General features: G+C 37.5%; 1 protein-coding gene across 9 annotated transcripts in view; it reads left to right on the top strand.

Annotated features, from left to right (window-relative positions):
- The window catches only part of Ih (hyperpolarization activated cyclic nucleotide gated potassium channel Ih), a 773,850-nt gene that overhangs the window by 740,408 nt on the left and 19,502 nt on the right, over positions 1–13,940 (top strand). For all 9 annotated transcript variants that reach the window (XM_083140018.1, XM_083140027.1, XM_083140010.1 and 6 more), the window contains 2 exons: positions 8,102–8,251; positions 11,411–11,629. In XM_083140018.1, the coding sequence (XP_082996144.1) occupies positions 8,102–8,251; positions 11,411–11,629 (369 nt within the window). The remainder of the gene's footprint in view (positions 1–8,101; positions 8,252–11,410; positions 11,630–13,940) is intronic.

Below are 13,940 nucleotides of genomic sequence, written 5' to 3'. Positions count from 1 at the left end.
GAAAACAGATAATCCTGGAGCACTGAGGTGCCATAGATTATAATTCTACGTATGAGTGTGTTTTCTATACCTAATCTACGCGTACATTACATTGGCTTATACAAGTCTACGTCTACAATGTAAATTACACTGAAAAATAATTTTCAACGATGTTTTGATGGAATAGTGTCACTTTTGATCGTCTTGGTTGATTATCAGCTGAAAACGATTCTATTTACAACAAAAAAATTCTCGTATTATCTTTCAAATAATTATTGCAAAAGATATAAAGACACGTGGCAATTATCAGACAAAATTAGTATATTTTTTCATGAACCATGAGAATAATTCATGTTGTGTTTAACTTGGCAGAAAATTGTTCGTTTAACTTGTGCTATAAGTCCACTTTTATGCACAGATAGGCTAATCGGGAGTGGACGTACAGTTTAAAGTGGGATCCCCGAACTAATATGTGCCTCCAATAAAAATCTATTCGTAATTGTAGAGTTGAGTGCAAGATACTTTTTACACTTCATCGATACCTGAAAGGCACGACAATTCTAGTTCAGCTCTACAACGCCCGTTATTAATCCTACGCTGGTCCAGTGCCGGATCTACAACCCGCAAAACCCGGCAGTGCGGGGGGGGACCCGGAGACAAGTAAACCTTTAGGGGGGGCCTCAGCCATTGACATAGTAGAGGGTTCGTATATGCGCATATAAAAAATAAACGTAGTTACTCAGAGGTACAGAAACGAATACAATATCACAGGTAAAGTTAAAGTTCCCTGTGCATGTAGCACCGTTATGTGTGGGCAGGACCCCACATATTTTCAATGCCGGACATCTTGAAGGTGATGTGATCAGCACCACGCTCCGGCCGCATTTATCTTTCCCCCGCCCCAACGGGTACTATTTGATTTGATGCTGGGTGGACCCTGGATCAGCTTTTTGCGGGGACAAAACCGGAAAAAATCCGACCTTAGATCAAGTCAGGCTACAAATTCATGAGAAAATAGTGTGATATACTCGTATGTATATCACATCACCACCGGTGTCGAAACCGGGAGGGAGGGGCAGAGGGGCCCGGGCCCATCCAGTTCTCGTTTGACCCCATTATAAGGGACCCAATGCATATCTTCCAACATATTACATAACTTTTGCACACAGAAACTTCACACACAACAGGTGGGAAATTACGCAGGATTCTGCTTGAAATTGGCAGAATCAATAATGTGGGACTATCACTCAGTTTGAGGGTGTTTCTTGTGCTTGTGCGTTTACAATTTCAGTATTTCCTTTTTCAAACTGACAATGAATTAAGGAAAACTCATGGCATATTATGAATGAATATGTGCGAGAATGGAGGAAGAAGCATTCGAATACTGCAGTCTTCATGCTCTTGAATGAGCCAGTCCATTTCAAAATAAGCTCCTTTGTTTCCCTTTGGAATTGTGAAAATTCGCTCGCCCAGATGAAATTTTATCTTGAGCCTTCCTTTTTATGTAAATATATGCGTGAAGATATTAAACTCCTATAAAGGATTGTAAAAATAAGAATTATAAACAGAATATGATAAAAAAATTCTCAGTCAAAAGTTACATGTAAAATATTATGTTGTATAATTACATAATCACAGTAGTGCAGTGAAGAATTTTTTGTCCAGCTAATAAAGTTCGATGTACCCTGATATACATGTTTTGTTGTCAAATACAGTTATTGCAATTACTATTTTTCAAAGGTTAATTCAAGTGTATTAGGTTCCACCTTAAGGGAAAAAAATTACCCCTCTTCCCGCAAACAGAAAGAAATCAGTATTTATGCTTTACTTAGCTTTACCCCCCAAATGTCTTAACAAATCGGCGCCTATGTACATCACCCCCTTCCCATTTAAAAAAAAAAATTGAGTTAAATTGAATATGGCGGCCACTAATATGGTGGACATCCGCTTGGAACACACCAATGGGGTTGGTTCCCCCTAAGCCTAACCTGTTTCTATCATGACCATTTGTACCCAGCCTAACTCCTTTACTTTTTATAGGGGTGTTAACGCATTTTTGAATCACCCTGTAGGCCCTCGTATGTGAGTTTGTCAACATGAGATCAAGAATTACACACACAGACATTATATATGTGTAATATATATATATATATATAATATAAATAATATGTGTGTGTGTGTGTGTGTGTGAAGGTAGGTAGAGGGGACCTTTGGTAATTTTTTGCGGGGGGGGGCAAGATTGTAGATCTGGCACTGCACTGGTCGCCATGTTGTTTCTATAGTCCACATCGTCTACAAGTAGAATATAGACTATCGCTGTTGTGTAGATGCGCATCACTGTCCTGAACACACACCCACAAGTATTTAAAAAATATATAAAAAAACCTGACCAGCAACTTCCACTGGTTCGTAGATTATTAATATATTGTTGTGGATTTTTTAATGTGGTGTTAGCGAGGGAGACATAATATACAGTGGGTGCGTTCCAAAAGTCATATCATGAAGATTGTGAAGTTCGTTGTGGCTTTCCTAAGTCAATTTTCGTGCGATGAGTTCGTTCTCAGGAGGCTGGTAACTCGCTGGTACTCGCAGATAACGTGCGTGAACCGATGGCTTCAAGCTGCACTAGTTCGGAAAACACAATATGAACAGAGAGTGATATGAAGCAACATGCACAAGATAAGTGTGCTTTAAATGTTCTTAAAATGTGATTTAAATGAGCATGAATGTCTCCAGAAGGATATGTCATCCACTGGACGCCATATGGAAACTTTCAACAAACAAAACACTGCGACTGGCGACTTCGCTTAATGCGTCCCTAAAGTCCGTGAAATAACTGGTTTCACCATTTTCACGAGGTCAGCTAGCTATCTACTTTCGATTCGTGCGTTTCATTAAGACAAGGATAGAGTCCAGTTCATTGATTTCAAGCAAGAGTCTTGGATGCCTGCTCAAGATCCACATCATCCCATTGTGTACGAAAACCTAGTAGCTTTATATACTGATGTGGGATGCGAACATGATGTTCGTGATGGAAAATACTATTAGATCTTCTACCTTCAGTAGGAACAGATTTAAAACGTTCATCAACGTGGAAATGGAAAGGGAGGAGAAATAATCCGCTTAGGAAAGCTGAAGGGACTTAAATCTCATCTCCCTTTAGACATCATTGGGAACTCTACCTTGCAATGCTTGTATTATTAATAACGATTATTTCAGGGTCCCTTCACACGATGCCACTGAGCGACGCGTTTCAGAACCGGTTGCAGCGTATCTCGTGAACACCTAGATTCTAGTAAGGTACGGTGCTTAATTGGTCTGGCAGTGGATCCACCAATAGGCAAATATATGGTCCGTTCGTAGAGCCACTCACGGTGCACAGACACTCGATAAACGATTCATAAAGGTCCCTAGCTGCACGAGTTGCCCTGCCCAAAGTAGCGTACTTTACTATAGAATATGACAAAACTGGCCACAGTCAGCCCACAATGTCCACATACGTGCTGCTAGTGTGAAGGGGCTCTTAAATGAACTGCTGGTGTACAAATTTTGTTTATGGCAACATTTATCTTCCAGAGAAATGTTACCAGGGTTAACCACAACAAAGGTGTAATTTCCCAAGGGGTGGGAGGAGCTCTGTAGGTTAATTTTCTGGAATTTTGGCATATGAAGTTCATTTTACAAGAAGGTTGTCCATACTAGGAAACTTCAATAAGCTCAGGATTTTAAATTGTTATATTTAATTTTTCTTGGAGCTTCTAACTTACTAAGGGTACATGTTTGTTGTATAAGAATGTTGCAGATTACAAAAAGGTACATTTTTATACATATATATTTTTTTAGTGCATCGTTTTCACTACCCATAAGGCTTTGTAATTCTAGCAGTTGTAGTTCATGAGCACAGTGTACTTGATGGATCAATACACACAGAAAATCAATGTTTGTCGGAGTAATATTAAACATGCATAATTCTGGTTTCATATTGCAAGAGCACTTGTTATTTTGATATCATTAATTTGTATTTTGAATTAGTTATGTTTCCTCTTACTGCACAACCCTTATACACTTCCATCACATCATCAGCTCACCTTCAGGGATGATCAAGGGTGGGTGGGCCATATACCCTCCACAATAGCTTCATAAATTCTCAAAATTAGAACATCATATGGGGAACATCTAAAGAAGTCATGTCTCCCTTTTATTTCATTAAATTTCTGGGCACGCTACTATACAAGCAAGCAAGCTTTCTGTATATGTATTTTGCTTCTACTAATTGTCATCACATATAGTAGTCGACATCTTTATCCCGTGAATAACCCGGTGAGTATATAAGTTAATGGATCATATTCAGAAGGTACCAGGTTTAATCCCTGAACTGCTGATTGGGACAAAGATTTGTCTCTGATTTTATTCCAGTTACAAGCAAATTGTGGCTGTTTTTCCTTACAACTTAATGGATTTTTATCAGTCATCATTATATATTTCTCCAATGTGACTGGCTTAATCATAGCAGATGTAGCCTATTTAGGAAATTGTATCTGTTTTGTATTATTCACACTGTGGCAGTTCATTTAGTAGTTAGTTAATTCATCATTGTTTTAAGAATCCACCCTTATATGATTATGAGGGCTATCCAGAAAGTAGAGAATGTTTGTGCATAGCACTCGCACAAGAAAATGAACTCTCGGCTAGTCAGTCAACTGGTTAATTCTTACAAGTTTTGCTCAACATTTGAAATGATGGAGACAACTCCAAGTGCGATTTGACTTCTAAACAGCAAGAAAGTTTGTAATTGACAGGTGCCATGGTGATTCTGTTATGAATGGAGTAAATGTGAGAAAGTGGAAGCTAGAATGTTTATGATGATCTCTCTGTTGTGACTGTGGAACTGGAACTAAAAATCTATGATGGCATTCTTAAGGATAGCTCCTTCACTCCTGAAAAAGTAGGATGATGATTCCACAGCACGAGATCTGAAGGGATGTTAATTTCGCCACTGTGTACTAACGATTATATCACCCTGGACATGAAGTTCTTGATTTTTTGTGCCCATTGTATACTTTAATCTATCTTTATCATGACTCGAACTGAGAACCTCTTATACCATGGCCATCATCAACACCACCCCTCACTGAAAGGTGTCACGCGACAACATTCTGAGCCACCTTGGTAGTAGACATGGTGAGTGTTCAACTAGCACCTTGGCCACTGAAGTTTCCAGGTTTGAATCCTGGCCTGGAAATGACTGCTCATTTGTGTCTCCAACCAACTGTCATGCATCCTCATCATTATCACTAGCCAGAAGTGGCAGAAAAGCAACATAAAATAAGACAAAGAAAACTTTCTGAAACAGAACTAAAATCTGTCAAACCTGCTTTAAAAAAAATCATATAAGATCACATTTTTATGACTTCTAATGAAAATTATATACCCATTGAACTCAAATAACCGCCAAGATACCAATAAATGTAGTTGCTTTTTTACCTGACGCCTGTCAGGGATTAATGGTCATAGTCCTCGTGCACATGGATAAATGTTAGCTGTGAGTTTATATGTAGGCTAAATATTGAGCTTGCAGAAACATGAGTATTTTTAAAACTATATTATATTAACAAACATAAGGAAATTGAACCATATTTATGTGGATAAATACATGGAGATGAAACTTTTATACATGACTTCAAATATAATCAACACACTATTTGATTCAATTTTATTTTTTAGTTTATAGTGCATGTTGAATAATATCACTGTGAAACCTACATTTGTTTTTACTTTGCAAAGAGAGAGGGGTGTAAAAAATTGTGTTTACCAAACATACTTTGACCATTTTATATGTAGTATCAAATTATCTTCGATATTGATCTCATTCATGCCATATATCATGTGTGTTGAAAGTAAGGCAAGAATAGCTTTTGTATGCAATTTTTACATATGATCTAATGTATTTTCAATTTTCTTGTGTATATTAACACTGGCCACGGTGGCTCAGTCGGTAACGCGTCTGACTACCATGCTCAAGGTCCCGGGTTCGATCCCCGGCCGGTTCAAATCCGGGAACTTTTCTAACGATGGAAGCAGCCCCGGCGCCCACCCAGCGTCGAATAACATGGGTACCTGGGGGAAACCCTGGGGGGTAAAGGCGGTCAGGGGCGTGATGCTGATCACATCACCCCCACTCACGACCGGATCAAGAAAGTGTGGTGCGTTACCCCCACACCCCCTATACGCCTTCATGGTGTGGTGCTATGCACAGGGGAGCACTTTACCTTTTTTTACCTTATATTAACACTATTCCTTCATATAAAAAAAATAGCAAATAAAATTATTTAAATTTCAAATCTTATATTATGTGACTCTCTCTATCATTGTAACTTGATTTATGATAGTAGTTCAACTAGAAAAATTAAAGATCAATTGTTGTTGCTGAATTGCTAAAAAGTTAAGGCAAGTAAACATTAATAATCAGTAATCATCTAAAAAGATGAAGTGAGTGGCTAAGGTGATATGTAGTTGGAGCCTTGGTTAACTATTCTGAGTATCATTTCTCTGTGGTTTTCTGACACAGTCTGAGCAATTGTTGTGATAGTCCCTTTAAGAAAGGCCACAGTGGTTCCTCCAACTCCGTTGTACCTTTTCTTTCATTATTGAGGTTAATTAATTAAACCAACTAAACAACAGCAATATCCATTTGCATTAGGCATTTAATCACACAAAGGAAATGCCCACTCTACTGACCAATAAAATCTTATCATCCTTTGTTTGCTAGGAAAGCCTGAAGATGTATTCTATTTTTGGATATATCTGTACAAAAATTATAATCTACTTATTCAAATAGAAAAATAATGAAAAACAAAAATGTTCAAAAATTATTTTGATATTGAATGTTAAGCAATATTAAAAAAAATAAAAAAATAAACTAAACTCCATACTGCAACAGCCAAGAGGCTCTTTAATTGGTGTGGTCAAAGCATCGAGACCCGTCGCCACTGTTTTGCGACTTTCAAAGTCTGAGCCCACAACTTCTTTCTTTCAAGTAACTCCCCAATTGTCCTAACGAGTGTGGGTCAACACCGATAATTAGGGGCTCCCTGGGACTCCCCGATGGTGCAGTGGTAGCGTCGCGCCCTTGTAATCAAGGGATCCCGGGTTCAATACCTGGTGGAAGTACATGGCACAGTGGTTCGGATCCCACTTTAAACCGTAGGTCCAGTCCCGATTAGCCTTACAGTGTATAAAGTGGACCTAAAACACCAACTCAAACCAATTAGGGGCCCCCACTGGGAATTGAACCAGAGTTTGCTCGTACCTAAGGTGAGAGCACTAACCATTTCACTATGCAGGAGACCCAAGCAATATCATTATTATATATTATTTGTAAGTTGAATCCAATTCCATGTATGCAGATAGTATAATGAAAATTATATTATATTGCAGAGTGATCATGTAGGTTATTGGTAAATATTAATAGAGGAGAAGATGTATTTATAAGATAAAACAGGCATGAAAAGAAATAGGAATCACATTTGCTGTATAACTAAGGTCTTTGTGTAAAAAAATATCTAAAGCATTTGATATTTAAATTAACCTGAAGGAAAAAGCAGAATGTCAGTAAAACGTTACCATATATATATAACAAAGTTGCCAAATACTGCAGAAATACAATGAGAAACAATGTGGTTTTTCTGTGAGAGGATCTATTCATGGACAGGAAAGAAAATTGAAATTCAAGAATTAGTTGAACAAGTCTGCCTCATCTCTGGCAGAAGGTTAAACCATATTCACAAAATAACTGTTTTCATTTACTAACTGACAAGTCTATCCATCACCTTAGCAACAGTTGATGCTTCTTCTTGCCAGTACCTTTGTAATGGAAACAGCATGACCTCTTCATCTGGATATATAGAGATTATCACCCGCAATGCATCAACAATTATTTCGCTAATGACTAAGATCAATGCACACAAATTTCTCTATTAACTAATGTCCATTATACATCACTTTCAGAAACGTGGTTGCATGAAGCCCATGGGAAATCAACTGGAGATTGGATTTATTGATTTAACATATCTATTTCTGACAATTTGTTATTTAAGTTTTTCATGTCTCGTTTTTCTTCCAGTTCCTCAACATGGCTAGTGTGTTCATGCGGATTTTTAATTTGATATGTATGATGTTGTTGGTTGGCCACTGGTCAGGGTGCCTCCAGTTCCTTGTGCCCATGCTACAGGGATTTCCTGCCAACTCATGGGTCGCTATCAACGAACTTCAGGTAATTACTGTGATTTATTTAAGCATAAACCCAAATTACAATTAGCAGAACTAACAGTACATCATTCAAAATTCATTGCTACTGATTTGTACAGTCATGGACACTTCTAGATGGTAACGATTGCATTGAAAATTAATGGGATTGTTACAACCCAAAAGTGTCTGTGAGTATTTATGGTTTGTTTTATACCAAGATGTAATTTTTTTTATGCAATATGTAACGTGTTTGGTTAAAATTTAATGTATTCTAAGCCACATGGCCCAGTATGTTAAGTGGTCAACTAACAGTCTTGCCATTGAAAGTTCCAGATTCAAATCAGGATCTTCGCATGGGTGTTCTTTTTTAAGTGTTCCATTTACATTATATGTATATTTATATATGTATAACTGTATACAGTCAACAAGGTAATGTTGCCACAACGTTGTGGCAACGTTAGCCCCTAACATACCTAACGTTGTTACAACGTTGAATGTATGTTGATACAACGTTGTGTCAACGTTTAAGGGTCATTTTTTTCAACGTTGCTGCAACGTTGGTTGACAACGTTGTCACAACATATACTGAACATTATGTAGCAACGTTAGGTATGTCAGGGGTTAACATTGCCACAACTTTTTTGCAACATTACCTTGCTGTCTGTGTAATTTATGAATATAACAATGCATATTTAAAATATGGTTATTTCGCATGGTAAGCTATTAGCAATCTTGCCAAGCCATTTTTGTATATAATACATATTACAAAAACGTTTCCTGCTCCACCACAATAGGCAATTGTTAGTCTGGAGATTGTGATGAATTAACCAATCTCTAACTACACCTGGTAATCCGTTTCTTATTGCTGTACTTAGCTCCTGATTATATAGTCTGGAATAAAAATATTTATCATGGGAGTTTCACTTGTATTCAACATATTTCATTTTCTGATCTTAATTACAACTTCAATATTCACACATCTTTCGAAGGATAATAAAACACATTTTTTCACTAATTACAATCGAAAGTATCCTTATTTGTGTTACTAAAAGTTATGTTTGTTTTGCATTTGAGTCGCACTGCCATCTAGTGTACGCTATAGGAAATATAATGTTTGGTGGTCAGTGCACACACAAATTCAGATTAAACAAAACACTCCGATCTGACGCTTGTGGCGGTCATGGTGGTGAGCATCCAAACTAAAACGTATTCAGTGGAATGTTTTTTGTAACGATGATGCAACGTTATCACAACGTTGTTTCCCTACATACAACAGTCATCATAAATACAACAAGCATACAACGTTGTGGCAACGTTATCACAACGTTGTTCCCCTACATACAACATTCATCATAAATACAACATTCATACAACGTTGTGGCAATATATATATATATTTTTTACTTCACATATCCATCTTGTGTTTTTGTCTTCTTCTCTATTCGATCAATTTCCTTAGCACATGTCCACTACTTAGGGCAAGATTGCAGGCATCAGAAAAATAAATAAGTGGAAAATGGAGGAAACAAAGGAAAGAAATTGAAGGAAAATGAAAAGATGAAAGTTATTGTTTAGAAGTTATTTATGGGAAGCATGGCAATTGTAATTAAAATATTGAAATATCAAAAATTAATTCACAATTTATAGAATCCTAAGTTTAATTTGACCAGATTTAAAGTCAGAAACAGAATAATGACACGTTGTTCCTATTAGTTCTGTTTTGGGCTCTTTACTAGTTTCTTGGTCAAGTGTTCCTTGAGGAGAGATCCAGTTATGGGTTTGTAAATTTGGAATACATTAGAAGAGCCATGCTTTTAAGTATTCTATTTTCATTTTATTTTATTTAATTTCTTGTAAAAGTTAATTATTATGAGTCACAGAAACGTCGTAATGGCACCTACTCCTATCACCTTGTAATCAAAGGATTGAAGGTTTCTGGTTGAGGTACATGGCAGTTGTTCGAATTTAGTCTACCTGAGCCTGAGCATAGAGTGGACATTAACAAGAAAAGTTGGATTGCATTTTGTTATTTCATATCACTTTTGGCTAATCCTGACTATGAGGATGAGTGATGATTAGATGAGGTTGATGAAGGGATACTCACAAACAACACTCATGCTCAAGCCAGGACTTGAGTGCAGGAATCTTAGCATTAATATTAATTGGACCCACTGTCTAGTGCTTTAGACTATGCTTATTCTAACGCTACGTGTCGAGAAGCTACTTCTTCTCTCGTCTTCAGGTGAACAAATTTCTTTTTGGCGGTGGTGGGGATAGGACCTACAGCAGACCTATGATTCTACAACAAATCCAGTGTTCTAACCTACTACTCCATGGCGCCCTCCAAAGCACACATTTAACAATATGAAATCTGCTTTTCATTACCAAAACAACAAGTGGCGCCGAACCATGGTTCGCGTGGACCTCAGCTTCGAGGTTAAGTAAGAGTCATCGCACTCCAGTCACAGTTGGTATGAAAGAAACGAAAAAATGGTCTAAAAAGCTGATTCTTCTTACCTTTCAAACACCACAATCGAGGTGTTTGCATTTCAGTTTCCATCATATTTAATAATTCTCGTCGTATGGGATAGAATTATGTGTCTTTTGTAGTCGTAAGGTCTGTGGTATGAGCTATTACATTGAATTGGAAATGACCTTGGCATTTATCGTAGAAAAATATTGTGCCCCTCTCCCCCCCCCTACCCCCCCATTGAAAGATCGACCCTGACGTTTGGCAATTGCGATGACTACGTAAAAATGTCACGCTTCGCCACTGCCTCTTCTGTAGAGTGCAATAAGTGTGTCATAGGTTCGATCCCCACCACCAACAAAAAGAAATTTGTTCAACTCACAACGAGAGATGTGCTCTCTCGGAAAGTACTGCTAGAATAACTATAATCTAAAGCACTAGACAATGGGTAATGTCCAATTAACATTCCATGCTAATGTAGAATCATTGTCACTATAGCTTTTAAGAGAATTCTTAGTAACTTTGGTGGCAAGATCAAAAGCCAAAGCAACCACTTAATGTGCTCGACGCACAAGAAAAATTGTGTGGTTTAATTGTAATGCCATTAGATAATAAATCGTAATAACAATATTTTTTCTATAGGAATTCATTGCTATTGGTAGGTTAAATTTATGCACAGGCACAAAAATGTCTGGACTTTTCTCTTACTTGCAGGAAGCATATTGGTTGGAACAATACTCGTGGGCCTTGTTTAAAGCAATGTCTCATATGCTGTGCATTGGATATGGTAGGTTTCCCCCACAATCCCTCACTGACATGTGGCTTACGATGCTCTCCATGATTAGTGGGGCGACATGCTATGCACTTTTCCTCGGACACGCAACCAACCTCATCCAGAGTTTGGACTCCTCGAGGAGGCAATATCGAGAGAAAGTAAGTTTTTACTTCTGCTGAGAGGCACGTTCTGCACTTGAGATGTATTGCTGCAAGCGTTTCTTTCCTTTCCCCTAAAAACTTTACATACCTTTGCTTTATTGCATTGAAAAAAAAAAAACTTTCCTTTCAAACTTTTTGGGAGAGATGCCTAACTAACACTTTTCAATGACTTATTAGTTCATAATAGTACAATTATATATTCAAATGCAAATATTTCAAAACACTGAAACTAATTTTTGGTGACATTGTATAAATTGCAGATTCAGTAAATATGCTGAGCAAGAAATCAAATTTTAATATAAACAAGTGAAACTTAAAGTATATAAGATCCTTGTAAGCCCAGTCATTACGTACAGACAATATTCGAATTAAAGAAAATGTAGGAAGATTCCTTTTTCCATGTTTACTTGATTCATTGATTTGGTATATTTAACTTCGCTTTTCTGCCACTTTTGGCTAATTGCTAGGATAAAGATGAAGGGACACTACAAAGAACACCCAGGACCTTTGCATCCCATATTTGCTTACAAAAAGTGCTATAATGTACTTATATAAGTCAATTTAAATTGTGCACAATCAAAATATAAAGAATGTGTATGATTTAATATTTCATATATTAAATAAATTCCAACACTGTAATTAATATTTATTAGCACATTTTCAATAATTTTATTTAATAATTCAATAGGATTATTCCCATATGTATATTTATTAAAAGCTGTAGACCAGTTTTAATTATAAAAAATACAATTTTGTATAATCGGTGCTGTGTTCAGGATTTTTGTAAAAAGTAAGGGGGGGGGGTATAACCATATGTCTTCTTTCATTTAGTGGTCAGCCCTATATTTTGCCACAAGAACCACGTTCCTGTAGAATATGTCTGGGGGAAGGTGTCTGGTAGCTCTAATCTAATCACCTTTCACATCGTCGCCTTGTAATCAAGGGGTCCCAGGTTTGATACCTGGTGGAGACCCATTGCACAGTGATTCAGATCTCACTTTAAACTATAGGTCAAGTCCCGATTAGCTTATCTGTGCACATCAATTCGATTCAATTCAAATTCTAATCACCTTTCATCCTAAAAGACAAGAAAAGTGCAAATACTATTAATCCAATACATACTATCCATACACTTTTCCCAGTGCTCTCTCAATGATTGGATTCCATGGAGAGAGAAGTCAGGATTCTGCGAAGTGAAGAAGCTGTCAACTTAGGCCAAACCTCTGGCATTAACAATATTGATATATATATATACTGGCAAAGAATTGATCAAGGTGACACAAAAGGTAGTTAGTTATCAGTGAGAGATAAGTCAGAGGAATGTGGTGGGTTAAGAGGGGTTTCATAATACAACTCACTGAAGGTCTGCACACTCTTTTCTGTAATGTGTGGACTTGGCATGAGGACACCATGTGTGTTGACCATTAATGTATGCCTGCAGGCAAGTCGATGGTAACAATGTACAGTGATATCTTGCTCAAATGGAGGAAGACATGATGAACAACTCAAACTGTACACCACCATGCAAGTAGAAACACACTTTGGGAGTGGAGGGGTGGTTTTGGAGAACTCTCTGGATGTTGATCAATATCCACCCTTCGTGCTGATCATTTACAATTCTTGTACCATGTCCATTTTTCATCAGACATGACAAGCCAATGCAGAAAACCTTTCTCATTTATTCCTCTGATGGCATACCCGTGTCCAACTTTGTCACTTTACTGATGTCATATAGGCATCAAACAACAGTGGTAAAGTGTATGCCAAACTTGTCTTCAATAGCATGAACACTTTGCCATGAGTCTACTTCGACATGGTCTCATCTGAAACTGCTGTCGGTTGGTGGCCACAGGGCTCATATCGCCAAAACGAAATTTCACATACCACCAGTGTATGGTGCATTCATTAGCCACACCTGCCCAAAATGCGATGTTATTGTTATTTGCTGCAAGTCATGCAGAATGACCCGATTTAAACTCTTACAGAAAATGCACTTGCAGCTGTGTGTTGTTCATGGTTCACTTTGACAAGGCCCCCTGTTGTGACATAACACAACCAATGCTTAAGGTGCAGAAGATATGTCTCCACCACCATACATACATTTGGACATTTGAATTGCACCAACTCAATATTAAAAGACTTGCACATTAGAAGCAGCAACATAAAGCATGGGCATAACTTGGGGCTTAAATTTGAGGGTAGGGGGGCAGAATCAAAATTGGGGCTAATCTTTGGGGGAGCAGAATCAAAGAAAAGTTCTATCCAATTAAAATAGCATCCAAGACTATTTTGCTCTATAACTATTACC

The sequence above is a fragment of the Lepisma saccharinum genome, chromosome 1, assembly GCF_977018435.1.
Source record: "Lepisma saccharinum chromosome 1, izLepSacc3.1, whole genome shotgun sequence".
Classification (NCBI taxonomy): Eukaryota; Metazoa; Arthropoda; class Insecta; order Zygentoma; family Lepismatidae; genus Lepisma; species Lepisma saccharinum.
Note: the sequence above shows the minus strand (reverse complement) of the source record. Positions and strands in the feature narration are given on the sequence as shown.